Genomic DNA, 25,618 nt, shown 5'->3' on the forward strand with positions numbered 1-25,618 from the left:
GACAATTTTTGTGTTTAATTATTTATAATGCAGTGCCTTCGTAAAACGATCGCTTTCACAAAGACGAAGTTTAAGCAAATGCGTCATCCATCATGCCCATGCTGGCTGGACTGCCCTGCTTGCCGGTCCCTTAGACAGGGCCACAGTTCTCTCTAGTTATTGTCTACGGTTCAAGCCATCACATCTTCACTAAAGTATCCCAGAGGGCGCTATCGCTCTGTGCCTGTTGAATGGCCTCAATAACGTGCATGTTGGGAATTCTAACTTTGTTCTAGTGGGAACTACATCTCCAGGTTGCATTCTGTGCGCAATGCATTTTCTGTGAGGTATGCAGGAGAACTATAGGGTGTTCATATTTATGTGCTGGGAGCGCTTCCATTTTTCTTTCGTTCTCTTTAGGGCGGGAACTGGCCTGCGGCATGACCATGTATGCAGCAGGTCTATTTTTCTATTCCTCAGTAGCCACCACAATTACATTGTTTGTCTTTGTTGTACTGTAGAATGTCATTGAACAAGTAAAAAGGAGAAAATACCTTTATGTACCGACAATTATGTCTTTATTAATGTTATCACAGAAACAATGGAAGTCGTGAAAATGGTGCGAAGTATTGACATTATATTATCGTGGCTTAGTCTTCAACCCCTTGTTGCTTGGACGCGAGAGACTAGAAGCAAAAAAATGAAAATAAAGCTCTGATTGTGGTTTCATCAGCTGTAGAAGGAAAAGAGAATGAAAGAAGAGGAGAGTGAAATGTTAAGTGCACCGATTTGGAAAGGGAAGATAACAGCCCGCGTGGAAAGCACAATACCCACCTAGGTTTCTTGCTGTACTGGGTGACGGCGACAAAGTAGGCACCGACAAATTGTCGGACGACCGACGTGCTCAGGATGTGTCCGCTGTCCTCCACGATTCCAACGTTCACTTGGATGCGATAACTATTGTTACACGTTAGAGTGATCTGCAAGACATACAAAGGGGGCAGTTTCTGTATTGAGCGTTTAGTTTGGAGTGGGGAAGGTGTTAAATTACGGGTTAGTCAGTAGAATGCACGCCTTCTTTTTTATTCGTATGATATTGTGAATATGTGCAAAAATCAAAATCCAGCCCGCGTGATGCACCAATGCTGTAGTGTGCGACTGGGAGCCCACTTACCCTGAATGAACTGTCCACTGATAATGAAGGTATTCAACTCTGTTATCACAAGGCTAAACTGCACTGATGGACGTTATAACAATTGCAGTGTACAGCAGCATGACTGGCACAAAGCACTTCGTCATTTAGTTCAATACAAAACCGGCCTGGCACCTCCTGCACTAGCTATCCTATGAAGGCAAATCTTAAAACAAGGCGTTTGGTGCCACAATGCTGGCTGAGGGTGGTTGAACTTTGGTCACCCATCCACAGTTCAACCTGGCTGACACTTCTCGGCGGCCGTTGATCGACGAGTTATAACAGCGGAAATGACCAAAATAAGTGTTTCAGTCTCCTCGGGGTACATGGTCACCTGCGCTACTTTTGTTTTAACGAGAAACCACAATGACCAGAAAGAAAATAGGCGTAAGGGCGGGTATCGGGGTTGGACGGCGCGTTGCGAGCTGGACTCGGAAGAATGCGACTTGTGAAAGCCATCGCAGGCACGCACCAAGACACGAGACAGGACAGCACGGTAAGAACTTCTGTCACCCGCGCTGTCATAAATTCCTGATATGCTTCCCCAAGTGACGCTGACCCAGCTTTGAACGAACGCACACTGAGCACAGGACAGTACTGTCCTGCGTCGTAGTGCAACGTAAGCGCTAGTTAATAGCTGTGAAGTACAGAGGCAAAGTCCATCTAAATAAGTGGCGAAGCTGCAAAAGGTCGCGAAGCATACCAAAACTTATCGCCAGAGATATCAGTTAGTGGTGCACGATTGATGCGTGACTAGTAGGCGAGGGGGATGGGATGGGGGCGACAAACACTGAAACTAGGAAACCTATGTGAAAAAAAAATGTTCGAAAAAAGTTTGAACAGAGTACTGTCATACGAGTCATGTTCTATTTCACAATTTAGTTTTTCGGTCTCGGTGACGCCTACCAATCAGTGATTCTGGCGCAAGCCTTGGGAAGACTGTGCAAAGCAGCTATTACGTCGTTCGGAATGATGTGCTCGTGCACTTGAACGCGGCGGCTTTGTCCGAGCTTATTTTCTATAATTTCCTTGTGCATTTGCTTAAAGCGTGGCGTGCGCTTCACGTGAAATTTCGCGTGACCCAGCGCACGGCATTCATCGGCGTAGGGTGTGAGTGCAAGTTGTTTTGTTATCGTGTAAGTTCACGCTGCGTCTCGTCGTGACGATAAATGCGGAACGGTCCGCGAAGAAACGTCGCGCTATGTTCGTTCGCTCAACACAGGCTCCGATTGTCCGACAGGCAGCCAAATTAGTAAGTAGAATGTTTTCTAAATGATAATATGGGGTAATCTTATCTGATAATTGTTTTATATGAATACGTGGTGTCGCGCGGAATTGCGAATGATCCTGGGAAAAGGTTTCGCATATGTTGCCATACATTACGACTGTCTGCTCGCTACAGTACCTTCCTAAGGAACCTACTGGAGCAACTGCTGTCAATAACAGCCTAATTATCTTCACATTAACACATACACCACTCGTATAGTTTAATGACACGCTGGCGCTTCAGCTGAGGGGAGTCGCAAGCTCGCTGCAGCCTCAAAAGAAAAATACGCGTAGCTACTGGCGTAGCGGTCGAAATGCCGGACGGTAAAGAAATTCAAGCATCCACGCCAAGCAGCATAAGATCTTGACGTGACTGCCATGTCCAGTTGTGACGTCGCTTTTATCTTTTGCTTGCTGTTAGTTGTGCTAAGTGCTAAGTTGTGCTTAGTACCTAAGGAAGGCCAGAAGGGAACCAAAGTATGTCCAGCCGTGTATAAAACTTTATTAATGATTACCAAAGTAAATTAAGGTGTACACAGGAAGATTAGGGTGTATTAAGGAAGATTAAGGTGGATGAAGGAGGATTCATGTGAATTACATTAGGCTTTAGCCTTCGCGTCTCTTAGGCGGTAGCTAAGTACACCGGGGAGTTTTACACTGGTAGCCTGCGAAGTATAGTGCAACTTACGAACGAGAACTTAAATCACAAGCGCGGCTAAATTGGGGTAGCGGCGAACTAACTCTCACCGGGGGTGGTTTCGAAGTGAAGCCGTCGCTGGAGAAGAGCTTCAGCCGAGAAAACGACAGCACACGGCCGTTCCACGAGGAACCGGGATGCGGTGAATCCGGGTGGGAATACTGGCCAACTGCAGAAGTCCAAGGACGTGCCTCGTACTTCACCACAAACAAACGCAGAAACGCAAAGAAAGACGCCTCTCTCGGGAGGCGGTGAAAAGGCCGACGACGGTAGCGTCTCGGTCGCACTGACCGCATTCGCTCCCAGTGGAATCCGTGAAGGTGAGCCAGGCCGTGTACTGCAAGTCGTCCACCAAGTTTGTAATCCGAAACGAAGGCGCTGGCTGCATGAACCTGCATGCGAGGGAGATGGTCGAGGCACGGTCATTTTTGACGAACACCGTTGTCACGCGATGGTAGGCAAGCATGTGTCGAAACGAGCAGCTAAAACACGATGATTGATTGCACGATGCCATGCTGTAAAAGACATGAACAGACAGCGATATGCGTGGGTCGTGCATATGTGCTTGATCCTAGTATCTGAATTACGCGCTGTTTGTAGGGACGAACATGGGCGACTGGATGAGCTTGCTCTCAACACTGCTGAATCGGTTTAAATTACAGGGATACCTACGCAAAATGATACGGTGATTATCATACGCGTGATAAATGCATAGCGTCCCGCGATTACTGTCAACTTTTTCTTTTTTTTTTCAGACCAGCATGTACACCACGACGTGGTATGTGAAGCTTCCCGGCAGGAACGCTAATGCATGCTCGGAACGCTCATGCCAACAACGGAAGGCAGGACGCTGCCCTGTGGAGTGCGAGGTCGCAACGCTTAAGGCGAACCGTTTAGAGTTCGTGCCCTTGCACGACGAGGGGGTATCCATATCGTCTTTCCGCATAACTGGTATCGCAATAATAAATGTTTTAAATGCGCCACGACGCTACGACTACGGCAAGCTCCGAAGAAGAAAGCGGCGTCCGCCCGAGCACTACAAGAACGCACACAGCGTACGTTCCTTTCATCCGCTGCTCTGCGGTACGAGTCAGTACGCGCATACGATCCAGGATAGGCAGCGCCAACACCCATGCCGATCGAGCAGCCGACGGGGTGGTCCGAAAAAAACAAAAAAGAAACACTCGCCTGCCCTGTGTGTGTATCAGCAGTTCCATCTTGGGCAGCAGGAACTCGTGCTGGTTGACGAGCGTGACATGGGGAACCTTGGCCGGCAGACACGGAGCGATCGCGGGCTGCTGATCCGAGTCCTTCTTGGGAGGGAACTTTGGCCAACCGCTCCAGTCGTGAACTTCGTCCGGGTGGTCGCTGGGAAGGTCCGCCGGGCGAACGACGTTCGGCTGAATCCAGATGCCCACCTGTGGCTCGCCCGCAGCGAAGGCGGCCCCGGCTGCGACGATGGAGACGGTCGGCGCCTCTTCGATGTCGATTTCCTCCGACTGGGACGCGCCGGCCTGCGCGACGTCGCTGCTTCCGCTATCGCTGCTGGAACCGCTGCTGCTGTCGCCGCTGCTGGTGCCGTCGTCGTCCCCGCTGCTGCTGTCGTCGCTGCTGCTGCTCGCCGACGGCTCGCCGTCGCCGCCCCTCAGCGTGGCGTAGCCGTTGCAAGCGCTCATCCGGCCGTCGTCGTCCCTGGGGAGACCGGCGTTGAGGCCAGCGCCAGCGGAGCCAGCAGCATGGCCCGACGACGCCATCCTCGAGGCACAAGCGGCGTTCGCGAAGTGCGTCGCAGCGAACGCGATTGCAGCTGGTCTGCGACTGTTCAGTAGCTGCCGTTCGCTGTGCAGTGACTCGTTGTATAGCGTGCTCGAAAAGTGTACCACTCCAGAAGGCCGACGCATGGCGTTTTTGATGATGATGATAATGATGATTATCACCATGAAATATTTAGCACATGCCCGCTCACGGGGATTGGTGTTTTCTGCCGTACGAGAGTGTCCTGGTTCTTGTCTACAATTTTCTCCTCTCCCTCGAACTGCAGGAAGCCTAAAAACTTATGTCGGAGCTTTCTTTTGTTGTCGCGATATTCTGGAGGAACATGCTCCCCTCTCCCCTCCCTTAATCAAATTACAGAATGACTGGCACGAATCCAGGCTACAATAGCAATGGGCTTGGTCAACTTTTTTTTTTTTTTGAGGGGGGGGGGGGGTAAGTGATAATGCACCAGAGGGCATATTACGATGTTTGAATGACTGGTTTTCTGGGTATATCTGTCTTCGTCTTCGCTCGCAAACTGGCTCTTTTGGGGCGGCGCTTGGCCTCGCGCTTTTCTTTTCGCGGGCACAAATGCACGCGATGCGACGAGCTACGAGTTCACGGGAGTTGGACCAAGCGTGTTCGACTAAGCCACAGCGACCGTGGTTCGACATACCAAATCGGCGGCCACATTCTTAAAAAAAAAACAGTTTGCACCCTTCGCGGCTCATCTTGGACCACAATAATCGTCATCTGTCTTGCGCACCTTTGCTTTTATGACGGTACGTTTAGTTTGCGGCATGCGCAGGCTCCGTCGCGATCTGAAGATTTGTACTGGTTCCTGGAAAGAATCTGCAGGATGACGTCAACAATGGCATAGCATAGTGCAATGCGAGGAGTGGGGGGAGCAAATAAGTCTTCTCTCGTGCAGTCAGTGGTGTATCCAGAAAACATTTGTGGGGCCGCAACATTCGTATGGGGACGCATTGCAAGCGAAGCTGTTTAGGCTGCATACATTATGAAATAATACTTTTTTATGCGAAGCATATTACTAGAGCTCAACCCAGCTGCTCAGGCGCGGCGGTGTCGCCTTCAATACCACGTGACACCCTGACGTCATGACAGAGGAGAAACGGGGCTCCAACTCGCGCCGTCGCTCGCGGCGTCGCGGCGGTATATAAGCAGCTGCGCTTGCCTCTGCTAGACACTCACGAGGTGAGATGCCTCCTGGATACAGAGCTGCTCGTTGGAATGAGAAGCGATGGTTGCGGCGTGCTACAGAGACTGTTGCTACGGCGCAGCGACTACGCGCCCCGCATCGGACGCGGTGAGCGTCGAGCAACGCAGCGTTCGGCGCGGCAACGAAATGTGCGCCTGAGCAAGCGCCGCACGCCTGAGCCGACGACACCGGCTTTTCTGCGACACGAGCTCCTTAACGCTGTCGCGTTAAAATAAAGGCTAGTATGCTTCGCATCCTGGACTTAACCTTAGCTAAGCCACAGCCATTTTTTTAATGGCACCACACTACGCCGATACAAGCGCCGCAACGGTCACCGTACATCCCATGCGTGTGCCGCAACCGCTGCTGCAGCCGCGCCGGCACCTCCGGCGCACGTGACGTTATAACCACGGAAGCGCAGGTCACGTGCTCAGGCGTCATCGCCACATGGCCACATACTGTCTCCCCTCTCGCCCAAACGCTCGGCTGCGCGCGCGCATTCCTGTCCACGATACGGGTGCAAGGAAATAACGTGAGGCGAACGAATGATTATACACACCAAGTGACACGAAATATGACATGATTTAATCGATGTGCTGTATTTTATTGGGCGAATAAAAGGACGACACTTTCTATGTTTTATTAGGTTATTTTATATATTCGTTTGCTTTTTAAGATCACGGGAAAACACGCCATAGGTTTTGTTCTTGTCAAAATTCCTCCTATTTCTTTACCGATCTCTCGCGTGTGTTTATTTGATGCCACACCCCCAGTCCTATGTGTATAAGCTTCCTGTTATTTTTCTTTCAGTTATCTGTAATCCTCACTCGCACACCACTTTCTCCTTTATATTCTTCAGGAGATGTAAAGTACGGCCTATATTACCCTTTCTCATAACAGGCCAAAGTGCCAGCCATTCTAATAAATTGATTCATTTTTTGGCGTTTGTCCTGGATGTCGACATGATAGTACGGGATAGTTCGTGACGGCGCGTCTTGCTCTTTTTCCAATCGCTCTTTTTGTTTTGTCTCCGGTAGTGCATAAACTGGTCTCCCTAGCTGATAGCCAGGGTAATCTGTAAGATTCGTGCGCTATTTCCCGCTACCCGCATGCTCGTCACTGGACGCGCAGAAAGGCTGACTCATTCCGTTGTCAGCATGCCGCGATACGCCACGTCATCGGTGGGTCGCGTCGCGTTCGGTCGCTCTCTGAATCGGGAATTCTTTTGTCTATTTCAGGCGTATCATACAGGCCTGATAGTTATTGGTAGGCGAACTGGTCGGCCTTACAAGAACAGATTCGAATCGTTCCAATTTCTTTTCGAGCTGTAGCGATAGCCTGCCAGCGACTTCCGATTCGAAGATATATGTATGTTCACCAGATTGGCCATTCAATGGCGCCCGATATGAGGGATATCAGCATGTGATATCAGTATGAGGCACTCTTCATTACTGGACGCGCATCAATTGCCGTACATGTCGTGATGGATGTGCTCCCGAGACACGCATATATACGATGCTAAAACTATACCTGCAGCCCCTTATATATACCTGGCCTTTATTATTCCTTTTTTTTTTCAAAATTAACTCAGAATCGATTACGAGAAACAGTCATTCACGGTATGAGCTCAGATGCATGTGAAACTGTGCAAAAGTAGCCTATAAGTTCATTCTTGCAGTCAGCCTGTGTGAAAACTGACACCAATTTGATTCACGATTATTGTTTTGTAACAGACTGTGTAAAGTACCTATGTAGCGCGTTTTGAATAGTGCCAGTTTAGATCAAAATCCACACACTCGGCGACTCAACTTGGTGAGAGGCTCATAGAAGAGCGGCAGACACCAACTGGCACATACTCAGGGACACAAGTTGGCATCAAAAAGGTTCATTGAAGGTCAGCGCAGACCGAGTAGCACATACGCAGTGCTCTAAATGGGCGTCAAAAAGGTTCACTGAATAGCGGTGCCTACCAAATCCCGCATGTATGCAGTGACCTATGTCGACGTCCACCCTGTTTGGACGTCCAGCCAGGTCGCTGCCCTCTGCCAAGAGCCACTTGCTCCAGGCGGCCCTGAGGTGAGGGAAACGCCGCAGCGCACCAGGAGCAGATGGTGTAACGCCACAAATGCTCTGCAACCTGGCTGCCAGCGAGCAACAGCGCCTGCTAGAGTACTTCAATGAGATCTCGCAGTCATGGCAGGTGCCAGAGGCATGGCAGACAGCCATTGTGGCACCCATCCTCAAGGCCAGAAAACCGGCTAGGGAATTGTCGTCCTATCGACCGGTCTCCACCTCCGCTGCCTGCAAGGTGATGAAGGTCATGGCCCTGGCACGACTGGACTGGGTGGCCCATGCTTGCGGCTTCCTGGCAGACCAACAGACGGGCTTCCAGCGGCGGCGGTGCACTGCGGACTCCATCGCTGACATGGTGTCCACCCTGGAGGACGCCAACGCCGGTGGGGACCTCGTGATGCTCTTGCTGATCGACGTACAGGGTGCCTTCGACAGCATCCCTCACGCAGTTTTCCAGAAGGGCCTGGACGTCCTCGACATCTGTGGCAACCTGCGGGAGTTCCTTTTATCGTTCCTGCACAATCGCACCCTCAGGGTGCGTGTGGTTCAATTGAAGAGCACCCCCCGTCCAGTCGCTGCAAGTGTGCCACAGGGGTCAGTGGTGAGCACCTTCCTTTTCAACCTGGCCTTGGCACGGTTGCCTGCTGCCCTGCCGATCGACCCTCACTTCCCCGTGCAGTCCTCAATCTATATACGCGGATGACATCGTCCTATGGGTACGGGGACCACCCAAACCCATCCGCAAGACACGTGCAGCCCTACGGAGAGCCCTGGACACTGCGGCTGCCTACTTGTGCAGCATCGGCCTTACCATCTCGGCCAGGAAGACCGAGGCCTTGCTGCTGCATCCCAGAGCAGCAGCCCATCGCTCAGCTGCCCGGCTGCGCTTGGAGGGCGTCCAGATCTCATGGAGCAAGGCAGTCTCGTACCTGGGCTTGCGCATTGACCATCGGCTGACCTGGCTGCCGGCTACCAATGCCCTGTGCGCCCAGACGCTCCGGGTCCGCAAGGCGATCTCACAGCTCCTTGCCCGTGCACAGGGCTGTACCACCAGGTGGGCCCTGCAGCTCTTTGAAGCTGAAGCCACTTCACGGCTACTGTATGCCCCTCCCTCTTGTGGCGTTCCCCCACCCCGCCTGCGGAAACTGGACCTGCAGCACCGCTCAAGAATACGGGTCTGTCTTGGCGTTCCCCGATCCTCACAAGTGGCCGCCACTCTTGCTGGGGCAGGTAACTGGGCCCTGTCACTTCTCTTCCTGCAACAGGGGCTACGACACATTGATCACCTACACCATGCCGCAGATGATCAAGCACTCCTGACCCGCCTACGCTCCCGGCCAGCATCACACATGGGACGGCTGTATGGTCTCTATAAGGAAGTCATAGGGGACACGCCTGCAAACGCCGTACAGCCTCGCCCACCACACTGACCACAAATCCCTACCTCGACGGAGCTACCAGGTGTCTTAAAGAACCGTTCCGCAACATGTGCCCTACAGCAGAAGGCAGCCTCTCTCCTCCAAGAGAAACTTGGGGACCATCTTCACATCTTCGTCGATGGATCCATGACACCGGAGACGGGCTCATCCACAGCAGCCTGCGTTGCACCGGCCATACCTTTTTCGACGAATGGCAGGGCGTATCCGACCGCCTAAATTTGAGATTGGTTTGAAACCACACAGCAAAACTTGCACGATTTGTTCGTTTCAAAACAAGCATGAACATGCGATCACGTTGGCAGATCCGCGTGGGCAGCGTGAGTAGCGCGGCCCATCAGTGTCGATTTGGACGGAAGGTGCCGGAAGAGGCGCTGACGATCACTGCTCGGACGCGCCGCCTGGACAGTGTGAGGAGCGTATAACCAAGATTTATTTGTGGACTGCTGAAGGGCGCTTCAAATGCCGTCAAACTTGCGAAAACTGTTTCTTTTTTTTTTAATCTCGCCGCTGATTTTCTTCAAATGAGAAGACACATTGCAAGGTGGTATGAAATAATTGTAATCAGGGCACTCATGAACTTTTGAACGACGCTTTCTTTGCCTCTTCCTTGGACTTTGCCACTGCTGCTGTCGCGCGCAACGCTTCGGTGGGCGATTCAGAGCGTGTGTATACTTGACAGGAGCGAATCAGGAGGAAAGGCGACGGAAGAAACTCACTTTCACCCCACCACATCTAATGGGCACAATGCCCTCTGGAGCTCCCTGGCCATCGCCACCTTAGCCGCTTGACAGCTGTAATTATCCGTGACTCCCCTCAGAAGCCTTCCAGAAACTGCAGTGCTTCCTTTTCTACTAGCGTACTAGGCCAGAGGGGACGTTCGTAGAACTGTAGTGAGCAGTAGGAGAGAGAGAAGAGGAAGTTCACATAGGAGATAGGGGGAAGAGTCGTGAGAAGGCAAGCAGCGACATTTTCATGGGGCGAGGAGGAAAGGGCCTGCGGCGAGCCTTTCTTCCTCTCTGTCTTGTGTGATCCGGCGCGGCGCTGCTTGAAAGTATTGCTGTCGTGTGCTGCAGAACGATTTCGAAATGTTTTAGATCGTACTTTGGGAAATTTAGGCAATGTACACCCGTGAGCAAAAGTACCACAAAGTCGGCGAAAAAACAGAATTTCATCGCAATTAACACGCATAAACGGAAACTGCCAAGTTTAGACTGCAATCTTTAATTTCAAGTTGCATTCGCAGACAGAGGAGAAGTTGAGTTTTTTCTCGCAATCTCTGGTCTGTATACTTTTGCTCACAGGTATACGTTTATATAAGGTCGTCAGGAAATCCTTTCGGTGCATCGGTAACTACGCGGAAATATAAGTACGCGGAAATATCTCTGGGGAGTGCGAACATGTGACGCGCATTATTAGCCGCGGTGTGTGTATGTGTTGTGAACTTCTTTGCGTATATCGGTTTCAATTTAATGAAGAGAGCCGGCGCCTATGTAATGCCAGCATAAAATGGTAAAGCTGCTCAATATCTGATCGCTTGGCGTAGGGACTAAACATAAGAGCGCATGCTTGTGTACGGCCAACCTAAGGCAATCACGAAAAATCTAAGCGGCAGGCGCTATCAAATATTTATGATGAACCGGCATCGTTCTCACGCATTTCAAGTCTAGTATGCTTGAAATCAGTATCTGTCTACGCTAGCCTCTGGCATGAAGCACATGGCGCTGCTCAACACATCGATCACTGCGGTTGGTAAACGAGCATGATACATATATAAGCTGTGTGCTTCGACATTGCCTTTTTGCCCTGTAAAGCCATAATATCCGAGAGCAATTGTATAAAAAGAATGGGATGGCTATTTTTGTGGACAAAATTTTCGTAATACGTGCGATTGCGTCGTAGAGAACGGAACGAACGCAACCGAAAAAAAAAATTGTTATCATCCTCTTTCTCGAAAAAGAAAACGGGCTAACGCCGCAGTACGACTTCGCCTAGTCACGCCGCACAGCGTTTACAGATCTATATAAACGTAAGCGTTATATGGAACAAAGATATCTTTAATCCAGCACCTACCACTTTGCTGGCGCAGTTCGTGAACGGTCGCTTTGCTGGACAAATATAGTTCACACTGTAAGGTATGCTGTTATTTCTAACCAAAACTATCTTAATAATGGGTGGAAACCTCATCCACCGAACCAAGTTATCCCGCAATCTAATCTGCAGTTAACAGTTTGAACGCTTCTCAAACTATAACAGCACAGCTCCTATCGCATAGCAGAACGGTACCCACGCTGTTACGATCGTCGAGTATGTTTCATTGCTCCTAAACCGCAGCTTAGAACTAGAGGACAATACTGCAATAAGGTCACATTAGTAAATGGAACTTTCAGAAATACACAATTGATCTCCAAGGCTCATTGTAGGCTCAAACATGCGCGCACACATCGCGCTGCATTCTTCATCGCCTCAATGTCAGCAGAAAGCCCTGCCATACCGACTTAGACTACTTCAGTACGTCTCACAAAACAGTTTTCCACGTAGGAGTCGCCACGTGACACTACATATACCGCGCTATAGCGCGACAACAAACACCATAAACCAGCGCCGAGCGTACAGCTGCCTTGCAAAACGGCGCGCTCGTCCAAGTCAGCATCCTGACTGCTCATAGATGGCGCCTCCACAGGGATGAATCTCCGCATGGCTACCATTCTCTGTGTTCAAGCAGACACTCTATCGACGCTAGCGCCAAGATCCCCTTCAGTTATGACCCTAACATCAAGGCGATGCACTAGCAAAATGGCGGCGCACACGATTGTTTACGTTGTCATGGTAACAGAAACAGCAGCCACGCGGCGCCACCTCACCCTACCGCTTTGTCTCTTGTTTTATTATGCCGACGCGCTCCGCTTACCTTTTTGGTAGTGACTACAGTGACGGGGCCCGGCACTTTAACATCTGCGCTACAGTGACGGGGCCCGGTACTTTAACATCCACACTACGGTGACGGGGCCTGTCGCTTTAACAACAACACTACACCGACGGGGCCGTCACTATAACGATGTCGGTATTGGGGGGGAGGACGACTTACGGAGTCGCCATCTGTCGGAAGCACCTCACATGCGTCGGCGTTAAACATACTACGCGGCAGCCCTCCTGAACAATTTTGCAAGTACTCTCGAAAAGGCAGTATTTTACCTTTAAAATAATCATGTTGGACAAACAGAAAGCACAGAATGGCTTACAAACGCTATCTCTTTGCCTACTGCGTACAGTAAGCTGGGACACTGCGAGCGGTCGCCGCGATCGATTCCACCGAACCGGTTTGCGTGAAACGTAAGCAATCGCTGAGAAAACTATGTGAAATATGTTCTTATAGTGGGATGGCTGTCTGTGTAACTAAATGTAGCATAACAGAATGAAGCTGCAATGCAGCGATCGCACGGGTTCGCGGTGACCGACTTCGCTTCTGCATGCATGTCCTCGCGCAATGTTTCGCTTTCGCTCCGATCACGTTTTCGCACCGTGCCGTGAGCTTTATGCCGCAGCATATGAGCATTTGACAGTATGCAAGCAACCATTGTTGCATGGACACTATCGGAGCTGTTCAAAAATAATTTCGTTATAGCTAGGGTCTTCGACGCCTACTTGTGATGTTCCGTCGCGATGATTCAGTCTTAACATTTTTTTCTTTTCTTCTAAAGTCTTGGAAGCTTCAATATCATTATTTCTCAAATTTCATCGAACTGCATGTTTATCAATCTTCTAAGCGAGCATGTACCCACTGCTTCTATTTCTTAATTCAGTAGAATATTCATTGTCTGGTGCTACACAAGCAGTAACATGTGCTGTGCCTTTTTTAATGTGTTTTTACCATTCCCCTTCCATTAGAGTGAACTTTCTTTCTTTATTATAATCATCATAAGTGTTACAGTGCATACGCAAAAGATTGTACATTCGTGGACAAGTACCCATTGCGGTCGTTCGATCCGTATGTGTGCAATCAATGTATTCCGTTACTGCACGGAAGTTGCTGACATCGTGAAATTCACGTGGTGTTGTGGACAGTACTGGAATAAAATACCGCGGTCCATGAAGTGCTCGGCATCCCCATAGGCGCCAGCACCGAGAAGCTCATGCAGCTGGGGGTCCACAACACCTTCGATGAGGTTGGGTCACAGAAGTTAGTCCAGGCTGTCAGGATCGCTTCCTCGCCTGCGGGGAGGCGGATCCTGGAGGCGCTGGACTTTAACCCGTCAGGTAAAGGCGGCGCGTGCTCGACGCGTGGTCGCGGGAGGCCGTCACGGTATCGCCGTTCCCGCGCAACGTGCACCCGCAACGCAATGTACGCACACGCCGGGCCCGGGCAGCCGCACTTCTCGGATCCGTCGCCGACGATCCATAATCGGTCGCGTTCGTCGACGTCGCCCAATACGGTTCGTCCGACCGGTTCGCGGCGGCCGTGGTGGATCACAGGGGCAACCTAACGTCGCGTCCGTGCGGGGCAGGTGTCCGGATTGCGGAGATCCATTCTGAACTTTAGAACACATGCTCTGGCGGTGTCCCTCGTTACGGGACCACGGTCATCTCACCACGGAAGAAGAGTGGGAGGAGGCGGTCAGGCACGGCCTGCCCGTCCCAACGTCGGAACGGCTCGCGGCGGCCCCCTCCCTCATAAGGGGGTTTCGGAGTCGCTCCTCAGGATCTTAATAAAGTTCACTGCCTGCCGTGAAGTGCTCGAAGTTGTTTGCATAGAATGTTTGAAAGAACTGCAGGGCAGAGGTTAAAGCGCCGGGCCCCGTCACATTAGTGTATATGTTAAAGCACCGGGGCCCGTCACTGTAGTACAGATGTTAAAGTGCCGGGCCACGTATCTGTAGTGCATATGTTAAAGTGCCGGGCCCCGTCACTGTAGTCACTACCTATTTTTTTTGCCTGTACGCCAAACATTCTGTTTTTTTTTTCTTGTCGCGCGCACTACCGCGCACCACGAGCCAGCTTGCAAGCAATGTCAATGGGCGCGCTACGCCGCGCATTGGCATTGCTTGCGAGCTGGTGCGTGGTGCACCGTAGGCTATGCGATGACGCGTGCACAGTCTTGCCCATACTTACACCAGCACATGCCGGGATATAAAAGAATTTCACTTCCAACACAACAGATTTTTGGTCTCGCTTTATTGGCTTCGTTTGCGAAAACAAATCTTTTTCTTATAACGTGGTGTGATACACGCTCAAAAAATGAACAAATGTGAAAGGTGCATGAGTACTAAACACAAAAGTTCACAGACAGTGAAATAACAAAAAGAACGCTAGAAAACCTGAAGGCCGTTTGATGTACACACACATACAAAAAAAAGAAGAAGATTTTTATATAGCGCCCTGAAGACCAAAATGTAGACGATCTTCTGATATATGCACTAAGATATTGCACAAAACTGGACGACGTCTATGACGTTAGTCATGACAACTAAAGGAAGGGAAAACTCACTGGTAATGGCAAAAACAATGACACGCCAAATACCTAAAAAATAGAATCAAATGAAGATTGATTGACAGCCATACCAAAAAAACAAGAGCTTATAAACCTGCACGAAAGTATATGAAATGCATGACATGTTCATTACAACGGAACAAAATGAAAAAGACATGGCAGAACGAAAATAACATTGTACTAAAAACCGAAATACACATTATCGCATTATTTGCACTTGTCCACAACTTGAGTAACGGTGGCAAGGGGAGCAGAAGGTAGTCGGTTTTTGCAGCAGCACATAGAAAACATTCGCAGAAAGGCCCATTCCTCAATCAAATACCAGGTAAAATAAGCCAACAACACTTTTTTTTCACCCCTAATGCAATGTTTAGCAGTAAAACTACGTCACTTAAGGCACTAAGTCGTACCTACTGGGCACTCCTTCGTATAATAAACACGAACTGAAAAAAATCTGCAATTAGGACACTTTTTTCATCCAAACCAACACGGATTCCGGAAAGACCACTCATGCGAAACCCAATTAGCTTTGTTCCTGCATGACATTCATTCCTATCTTGACCGCAATATCCCAATTGATGCGCTATTTCTAGATTTTGAGAAAGCTTTCGATAAAGTACCCCATTCCCGCCTTTTGCTTAAAATGTCCTTGTTAAACATTCATCCTAGTGTCTTGAACTGGATTCGAAGCTTTTTGACTGACCGCATGCAATTTGTCTCCGCTAATGGCTTCTCATCATCCTACTCACACGTTCTTTCAGGAGTACCTCAAGGCACGGTTCTTGGCCCCTTGCTCTTTCTAATATACATTAACGACTTGCCTTCCACAGTAACATCTAGTATCCGCCTATTCGCGGATGATTGCGTACTCTACCGCCCCATAACTAACGCCGAGGATGCTTACATCCTCCAAAATGACCTGGATAACATACAGCGGTGGTGCACTAAATGGCTAATGTCCCTAAATACTACAAAGACCGCACAAATTTCTTTTCACCGCCGCCGAAATTATACTCCGCCTACTTATAAAATTAACGATACTACTATTATTTCCACTAAATCTTTTAACTATCTTGGCATTAACCTTGCTAGTGACTTAACATGGTCTTGCCACATTAACCACATAATCAATTCATCTAATCGAGCAGTTGGGTATCTCCGACGTAACCTGCGCATGACACCTTCTGTCTTAAAATTACTAGCTTATAAAACATTTGTACGACCTAAACTTGAATACGCTTGCGCAATATTTGACCCCCATCAGTCTAACCTTATCTCAGCCCTTGAATCTGTTCAGAATCGTGCCACTCGCTTTATTCTTTCAAACTACTCTCGATACTCTAGCATATCCGCCTTGAAATTGCAACTAAAACTTCCTTCTCTCGCTTCCCGTCGCCGAATTTCACGTCTCTGCCTTTATCACAGGTTTTTCCATTGCTCGCCCCGTGACAGCAACCTCATCCTACCAGTACGTCGAACACCCCGCACAGGCCATCCAAACAGCGTCATCCCGCATCGTTCCCGAACAACTACATTTCAGAAATCATTTTTTGTCCACACAGCTCGCGACTGGAATGACCTTCCCTGTCACTTAGCACAAATCCCTGATCCAGCCCATTTCAAGACTGCCATCGAGGAAGCCATGTCATCGTCATGATTCTCATGTAACATTCATTGTTAACCGCCGTTCTTGCGCCCACCCCTCATGTAATGTCCCGCCAGGGACCCTTGAGGTTCAAATAAATAAATAAATAAATAAATAAATAAACTTGCAATGCTTATGCTTTCCAGAAGAAAAAAAAAGCGTATCATGCCTACACATGAAGGTTGTTCCCGCGGTTTTCCCATCGGCGATTACTGAGATAATACCTAAACACGAAGAATAATGTTTGAGCTGTTAGTGCGTTTGTAGAACGCGATACACAGAAAATGCCCTGAGGGCGGAATGGAAAACTAAGTTACTGAAGTTGCAGAATGAGATTTGGCACAGAAAAACACAAGTCATAGACCTGGTGACAATGAGGAGGAACATCTATTTGTCAGCTTTCTCTACCGGTAAGGGGGAAGTGTAGCCCAATCAAGGCGCAACGATGTTTGTTTAACTCTGAGAAGTTCTTATTGCGCGTACGACTATATGTTACGTGAAGAGTTGGGCCGCTAAAGTTGGAGGACGGATGACAAGGTTCGCGCTCGCTTTGAAACAGTTGGTTATCTCTTCTTGCCTTTCTTCGCTTGGTCATGCATTGTAGGTGAGTAAAGATGTAATATGCGTGAATGGGAAGATTTCATGAAGATTTTGCTTTGAGAACGCGTTATTTATGTAGCCATAGCCACGTTTTAGACGAAGCCTCTTACAACACCAGCCAACACGAGCCTCGCAGACCCATATACCGACATTCCCATGACGGCACGGGGCCCCCTTAAGAAACTCCCATAGACGGTGGCCCCAGATTTCCCTCTAGGTGTATTAGCGAGAAACTCAATGTCGTTCGGCCTATGGGACGACCGAGCGTCGACGGGAAGCACAGGGAACGAGGACGGCGCCAATCCTCAAAGGATAGCTCTGCCTTTACGTTATTTAGGGGCCTTAGTGTGTACCTCTTCAATGGAATCTGTGACTTGCATGTTGGGAATATTTAACTTCGTTCTTGTGGCAACTGCATCTTCTTGTCACATTCTGTCAGACAAGAACTCAGGATATTTTTCGGGGAGGGGGGGGGGGTCCCAATCCAAGGTAACACTTCTATACAAATGAGGGGGGGGGGGGCTGGTTGTACCTTTAGTAATAAAAGTGTGAATAAGGCCCACCATTCGCCATAAAAACGCGTAAGCCCGCAAAAGATAAATGAAATCAGGTTTATCTTGCGCGCACGCCTGTGAGATACACTCCTCCTTTACTTGGCGAACAAGGCACCACGTCAAATGAACTAACGCAGAAAAGAAGCGTAAAATAACGATTACTGTAGTAGAATACACCTTAAAAGAACAGCAGTTGGCAACCAAGGCACATGAACCGCGTGGGGTTGTGTTACACCGCCAGCCAATCACAGAATCAAACGAAATCGTCGTCGTGCGGGCTTTTCAAAATGGCGTAGTACTTGATACCTCCGGAGCGCCATCTGTTCTTGAAGAGCCTTTTCATCGGCGGAAGCAATGAAGTGTGCAACAAACATGGACAAAATGTATGGAGTCTGAGCATTTCACTCTTCAAAAGTCATCGGTACTGTTCATTTCACTGCTGAACTGGTTTTACGCATGAAACTTCGCTTCCGATTGAAGTGAAACTTGACAACAAATAGTTCCGGCGAAGCAAGCATTTTATTTCAGTTCAATGAAGACTTAGCTTTTGCCATTGCACTATAATAGACGAGGGAAAACATATAAAATTACGCGCTAATAATTATTTTTGTAGTTACCGCCTTATTTGGGTAGCAGTAAAAGTTTGAAGTAGCAATTATTTCCCGCCTCGCGGAGGAACCGTGGCTGCCGGTTATGAAGGCGTGGGCGGGACTTCATTGCAGGCTTAAGTTGCATCCGACTATAGTCGCGTTTTTTTAATCGGCTCTGGAAGACTTATGAAGAAATATTCATTTGCGGAACAATCACAATTCTTTGGGATCCCTTGTTTACTGATCTACCAAGTTAAGCACCAAAACCGACTCGTATTGTTATTTGGGAAGTTGCATAACGATGCGTGGCCGCCAGTCCCGTATACAGCACAGGACGCGGCAGTTTTAAACGCTCTTCACCCACCGCGGAAGGTTAGAAAAACGCCCACAAACGCACAGAAGAGAAGTGGCTATGTAGAAGCGAGATTCATTATACACTGAATTATTCTCACTTCCGGCGCTGTTTTGTCTAGTTCCTTTTTAAATAAGTAGATGTTGATCCATAAATATTTTAATACACAATTATTAAATTTCTTACTTTTCGCTTTTCCTTCCTGCAGCTGTTGCCATGTCTATCTGCCTTAGTATATCACTTAATTTCTCAACTCTTTGTGACTCCTGTTTCCAGTTTCCTTTGCACGAAAGATGCTGTACAAATAAAGAAAACCAGACTAGGCATACAATTAGAGAAAACCAGACTAGGTAACGGCTGACAGTCATATTGCTTACAGGTTTAAGGATTATTGCATGGTTTTATTATGGACGCTGCCTCGCATTACATAATTTTCCACTTTATGTAACCCACATCGCGGGTATACGGTTCTGAGGGTCTGCAAGCGTCGCGGCGAGCAGTCGCTCGAGGAAGTATAGAAGCGAAAGGAAAAGTTAAGCGCAGCTGGTGTTTTCTCCCGCTGCAATTTGTTTCACAAGCACACATACCAGCTGACCACGAACCGAATCCCTTTCCTGGTCCCTGGATGAGTTAAAACAAAGAAGGTTGAACTAACGAAGCAACAGCCATACGCGTGGCCGTTCAATAGATGGTGACAACTGAACGCTTCATGAGTTAATCGCGCGGGCACCGATTCGATGACAAAGCTGGTCTTCGCACCCCAGGAGATGCGGATAACTATCGCCATCCAAAAGGATTGAAAAAGGCAGCAAAATGTTGACCACCTATTAGCTGTCAAGTCTCACGTTTGATTTCGCGGTGCTTTAGCAATGTGAGTCAGGAGTGGTGGCACTGGCGGTGCGCTGATAGCGGGGAGGGGTGGAGGGCACGGGTACGTGCCTGCATTCTGTGCATAATGGACTTTATCTGAGGCATGCAAGGGAACTAGGGTGTTGTTATTTATCTGCGGAGAGCGCATCCACTATGTTTTCTTTCTTTTCAGGGCGACAACTGCCCTGCAGCATCGCCATGCGTGCAGCAGGTCTATTTTTCTACTCCTCAGTAGCCACACCATCACTGCATTGTTTGTCTTGGTTGCACTGTAAAATGTCATTAAACAAGGAAAAAAAAAAGAAAAAGGGCCTGTTTGTACTCACAAAAAAATATTTCTTTATTGCTGTTTTTACAAAAACAGCCTTGAGAACTTCACTTAGCGTGCCTGTCTTGTACCCCTGTTGATTGGACGCCTGAGAATAAAAGAAAAAAAAATTAGGATGACAATAATATTCTGAGCGCGGTTTCAACAGGTGTAGAAATAAAACAGAAAGAGAGAGAAAAGGACAGTAAAATATAGAGGTTTGCAAAAGAAACAGCGAGCATGCAAAGCACAATACCCACCTAGTAATGCTACTGGTGACGGCAATGAAGCGGTGACCAACAGATTGCCGGACGACCGATGCGCTGATGATGTGTCCGTAATCGTCCACAATCCCAACATTCACTTGGATCCGGTAAGTGTGGTAACACCTCAGAGTGATCTGCAAGACAAAGGAGGGCAGTTTCTGGTGTTGAGCTTTTAGATTGGAGTGGGGAAGGGAACGCCTTGGTCTAGGGAACAGACTGCATGCTTATTTTTCTTTAATCATATGAAACATATTTACATACAAATTGACTCGCCGTCCCAGCTTTGCAAAAGTGTATGACCAGTGAAGCTGTTGAAAACCGCCACTGCAACTACTGAGGGGGTTGTGCGACACTTTATTGCTTTAGATTAATGGTCATTGTGTCAGCACGCTGCCCCTTATAGCGGTGCTGCAACAACATTGAAATCATTTGTTGGTCTGGTTCTTTTAAATGGAAAAGGCAGGAACGTCGCTCCCCACGTCGCATGCGGCCATCTCTGTGGCAGCTTGCACAGCAAAATTCTTTATCGGGAAATGTATGCAGGTAGCGCTGCGTGCTTTGCATTGTTGTACAATACAATGTAAGCCCAGTTTACCGGTAAAAATAAATAAATAGACCTGAGCAGGACACCGTCGTACCCCATGACTTGATTTTAAGCTGGTGCAGAAGCTTCAGTTGGAATTTCAAGGAGCACCGCACTCTACAGCAACGGGACTGCTCCTCTAGGCCGATCTAACACTCTAGACAAAAATCTAAGCGGCTCGACATTCTAGAATTTCACAATGCGCTAAATATTTCTGTCAGACCGCCTTTTAAATGATATAGTCAACAGGCGTTCAAGTCCTACAAGTATCAGTCGTTAATGTATATATCGACGCTGCAAAATACAAGAAGAATGTGTATGTGGCAAGCCGAAGTATGTTGCGGAACCGTCGGCCAGCCCCGGCAACTACGCGCTCTGTTCCGCTAAGCTGACCGTTGCCAACGAAAACAAGGAATCGATGGCTGTCAACTACTGATGACATATCAGTTTGTCATAATTATGAGAGCGCTATTAGCGTTCCAATTCAGTGACGAAGGTTGCCCGTCCAGGAAGACTAAAAGGAATGCGGGTTTCTTTCCCGGCTTGCACTATCTAAATGCTGCTTGAATGTCCCGCGGATGTCTACGGTGGCCTCCGTAGTGACTTCACGGAAATACATGAATTCGTAATCAACAGCGATCTGGCTTCCCAAGTCTTTACAGCTCCTTATCCCTCTGTGATACGAATTTTATCACTGATGTGAAAAATTCATACTTGGTGCATTTCTATTAGAAAAGACAGTGAAAGAAGTATGACTATAGTCAACTGCTTTCGGCAACATATCAAAGGTTTATCACGAATTGCACGCAAATTAAAGCGCGGGAGGGACAGTGTATTCCTTGGAACTTTTGAATTCAGAGGCGTAAACGATGAGAATTATCCCCACAGAATATTCGATGGCCACTAAACTTGTGCAACTCCAGACAACTCCTATGCTTTACACACCATGCTCCATATAGGCGCTACACAGAGGCGACACATGGACATTTGCGAAATAATAGGGGCACCACGCTTATCTACGGTCCTCAGTTGAGGAGATATGTAAGTTGTCAGACACTAAGAGTTCTAAGATGAGCGAATATTTCTTGTAAAGCGTTACGATATCTGCACGAATCATCCTGCCAGAGGTTTAAAGTCGGCCGCCCGTCTTTAAAAGCAAATAAGTTTAAAGCGGTAATATATTCTCTCAAAACTTTACTTTCAGCGTATTAGATTGGTTTATATAGGAGAAAATATGTTTGATGTTTCCCCTTTTGAACGTCGCGCCGGAGCCCCTGCACTCGGTGACGTCACAAATTTCAAAATATTTTTCCACGTTTCGGACGCTGCGGTTAACTAAATGATGTTGAAACTCCTGAAGTTCATTTTTTGGCTGTTCTACAATATAATGCTCAAGCTTAACCGATAAAATCTAGGCCAAGCAGATGAAGTCAAAATTCATTTTTAAATTCAAATCTGGTTAGGAAAGTACAATGCGTTGTTGACACCGGTTTTGCTCTTTGGCGTCTTTTCGGGTCCCCTCGCATGACACGGTTTTTCTTTTAAATTACGGAAACGCAATTTTCTAATGCAGCTCAGATTTTTTTATCGTTGGTGTGCCTTTAAAATCTCTCCGAAGTAATTTTTGTGCAACCGCAATCAGTCGGTAGGGCAAATCATCATTGCGATCGCCAAGAGGCAAATTCAAGTGCGCGGCGTAACGCGCCTAATATTAGGTTTTATTCATCTGCATCGCAGAATTCACTCCCACTCTACGTGGAATGAGTGAGCGATGTCACTCATTCGAGAGATCGAGATCTGACTGGCTTTCCACACGCGGTCATCGAGAGCGCTTGGAGCAATGCCGACTGTATTAGGGTATTTTCAATTGCACACGTATACACACTAATTCGGGCGCTTTCTATAAGAAATGCACAAATGCAATATACGTAGAGGTTTCTTTAAAACAGTAGCGTGCTTCTACCTGAAAAGGACGAGGATCGATAGTCAGCTACAGCTTGCGAAGAAAGCAGTTGCGACACTGAACTCTAGCGGGAAAGTGTTCTGTACCACAGGCGGGACTCTTATCGGTTCCACGAAAATCGCATCGGAGACCCTTCTTTCTACAGTGGTAAGCTTATTACGAATCTCAAGATGAATGATACGTTGAAAGGGGTTGAAAACTGCCCGGATTGTGTTGTGAGATGTTGGAAATGAAATTACGATGATTTCTAGAGATGGAAGCCAGCACACCGTTCGCGATTTCAGAAGGAATTACAATTTTAAATTGGGAAAAAAATGTCTAAAACCATTGAGTGGCATAAATACTGGGGACGCTTCAGCGGCGGTTACTCCGTGCACGGACGTCTGTATATACAGATAGACCGTTTCACGTCAACGCGCTGTGGAAAATGGCGCCAGAATATGCGAAAGAGACACAGAATAAACAGAATATGCACAGAATAAACAGAATAAACAGACACAGAATAAACAGAATATGCGAAAGAGACACAGTTTACTGAAATCGACAAAAGTAAGTATTTGGTCCTTGAAACAAGATAATTATATATATGTCACGCCATGGTCCTTGCTCGTTATCTTTCAGGGATCCATGCGTTAGGTGCAAGGAGGCGTTGCAAGTAACAAGGTAACTATCACACAAGCTTCGAGAAATATACGTAGGTTCTGTGCACGATTCAACTTAGCTAGGTAAAACCCAGGGCCTTCTGACTAGGGTGTTAGTGCAAAGCGTACGCTTCTTCAAACTCGCTAAGTATTGTGCACCTTACGAACGGCGACCTAACTAGCAATCGCGACTAAAATGGGGAAGCGGCGAACGAACTCTTACCGGAGGCGGGTTCCGGATCTTTTTCTCGATGGAGAAGAGCTTGAGCTTGGAAAACGACAGCACGCGGCCGTTCAACCAGGAACCGGGCCGCGGTGAATCCGGGTGGCAGTACTGACCAACTGTGAAAGTACAAGGATACACATTAGGGCTTATATTCACTTCGCCACAAATAGACGAACACAAAAACGTAAGGAAAAGCGCCTTTGTCGGGAGGCGGCAATAAGGCTGACGACGGTAGCGTCTGCATGGCTCACACTCACCGCATTGGCGCCCAGTGGAATCCGTGAAGGTTAGCCACGCCTTGTACTGCCACTCATCCACCAAGTTTGTAATCCGGAATTCAGGCGCTGGCCTCATGAATCTGCATGCGAGGTACGAGGCACGGTCATTCTTCACGAACCGTTGCCACGCGATGCGTATACGCAAGCACGGGTCGAAACGAGCAGCGCCAACATGATGATTGCACGATGCCACAGTGAGAAAGACATGAACAGACAGCAATATACGTGGTTCGCCGCATAGGTGCTTGTTCCTAGTATCTGAATTACGCGCTGCCTGTAGGCACGAACATGCGCGACTCAAACAGCTTGCTCTCAGCACTGCTGAATCGGTTTAAACTGTAGGGATGCCTTCGCAAAATGAGTGATTATTGTTCCCGTCATTACTGTCCACTGTTTCCTTTTTCAGACCAGCATGCACACAACGATGTGGCATGTGAGGCTTCTCGGCAGGAACGCTCATGCGTGGTCGTAACGCTCATGCCAAACACGGAAGCCAGCACGCTGCCCTGTGGAGTGTGATATTGCAACGCTTCTGAAAGCGAACCGTTTTGAGATCGTCCCCGTGCACTATACTGCGCGAAAACACGTCGGCTGTAAAAAACACTCGCCTGCCCAGTGTGTGTATCCGCAGTTCCGTCCTACGCAGCAGGAAGTCGTGCTGGTTGACGAGGGTGACACGGGGAAGCATGGCCGGCAGTCTGTCCAGGATCGCCCGCTGTGGATCCGCCTTCTTCTTGGGAGGGAACTGGGGCCAAGCGCTCCAGTCGTGAACTTGGTCCGGGTGGTCACTAGGAAAGTCCGCCGGACGGACGAGGTTCGGCTGAATCCAGATCTGTGGCTCGCTCCTAACGAAGACGGCTGGGGCTCCAGAGGTGGACGGCACGCTTTCAATGTCCGTCGATTGGGACGCTCCGGCCGGTGGCTCGCTCCTAAAGAAGACGGCTGGGGCTCCAGAGGTGGAGGGCACGCTTTCGATGTCCTTTGACTGGGACGCTCCGGCCGGTCGCTCGCTCCTAACGAAGACGGCTGGGGCTCCAGAGGTGGACGGCACGCTTTCGATGTCCTTCGACTGGGACGCTCCGGCCGGTGGCTCACGCCTAATGAAGTCGGCTAGGGCTCCAGAGATGGACGGCACGCTTTCGATGTCCTTTGACTGGGACGCTCCGGCTTGTCGCTTGCTATTAACAAAGTAGGCTAGGGCTCCAGAGATGTACGGCCCGCTTTCGATGTCCTTCCACTGGGACGCTCCGGCCGGTGGCTTGCTCCTAACGAAGTCGGCTAGGGCTCCAGAGGTGGACGGCACGCTTTCGATGTCTTTCGACTGGGACGCTCCGGCCGGTGGCTCGCGCCCAATGAAGTCGGCTAGGGCTCCAGAGATGGACGGCACGCTTTCGATGTCCTTCGACTGGGACGCTCCGGCTGTTCGCTTGCTATTAACAAAGTAGGCTAGGGCTCCAGAGATGTACGGCACGCTTTCAATGTCCTTCGACTGGGATGCGCCGGTCGGCTCGACGTCGCTGCTAGAAGAGCTGCTGCTACAACTGCTGCTGCTACTGCTGCTGCTGCTATTGCCGCTGCAGCTGTCGTCACTGCTGCTACTGCCGCTATCGTCGTTGATGCTGGTGCTCGTCGACAGCT

General features: G+C 48.8%; 1 protein-coding gene across 2 annotated transcripts; it reads right to left on the bottom strand.

Moving 5' to 3' along the window:
• Window positions 1-530: 530 nt before the first annotated feature.
• On the bottom strand, window positions 531-5,097 carry LOC135913787 (uncharacterized). 2 transcript variants are annotated; one of them, XM_065446453.2, is made up of 5 exons: window positions 4,323-5,097; window positions 3,426-3,526; window positions 3,185-3,303; window positions 814-959; window positions 531-712 (listed from the first exon to the last, which is right to left on the bottom strand). In XM_065446453.2, the coding sequence occupies exons 1-5, from the start codon at window positions 5,072-5,074 to the stop codon at window positions 709-711; spliced, it is 1,122 nt and encodes a 373-aa protein (XP_065302525.1). In that variant the 5' UTR covers window positions 5,075-5,097; the 3' UTR covers window positions 531-708. The 2 variants fall into 2 exon arrangements, with proteins under 2 accessions (XP_065302525.1, XP_065302514.1); XM_065446442.2 differs by having other exon boundaries at window positions 531-665; window positions 4,323-5,096.
• Window positions 5,098-25,618: the final 20,521 nt, after the last annotated feature.

Source organism: Dermacentor albipictus, chromosome 3 (genome assembly GCF_038994185.2).
Source record: "Dermacentor albipictus isolate Rhodes 1998 colony chromosome 3, USDA_Dalb.pri_finalv2, whole genome shotgun sequence".
NCBI lineage: Eukaryota > Metazoa > Arthropoda > Arachnida > Ixodida > Ixodidae > Dermacentor > Dermacentor albipictus.

What these genes read in the sequence shown, in the direction of transcription:
- LOC135913787 (XM_065446442.2), bottom strand. Translation starts at nt 5,074, where the DNA reads ATGGTGATAATCATCATTATCATCATCATCAAAAACGCCATGCGTCGG. An exon ending in TTCCACTGGGAGCGAATGCG is followed by an intron (nt 3,304 to 3,425) that starts GTCAGTGCGACC and finishes GGACTTCTGCAG; the next exon opens with TTGGCCAGTATTCCCACCCG. An exon ending in CAGTACAGCAAGAAACCTAG is followed by an intron (nt 666 to 813) that starts GTGGGTATTGTG and finishes TTTTGCTTCTAG; the next exon opens with TCTCTCGCGTCCAAGCAACA.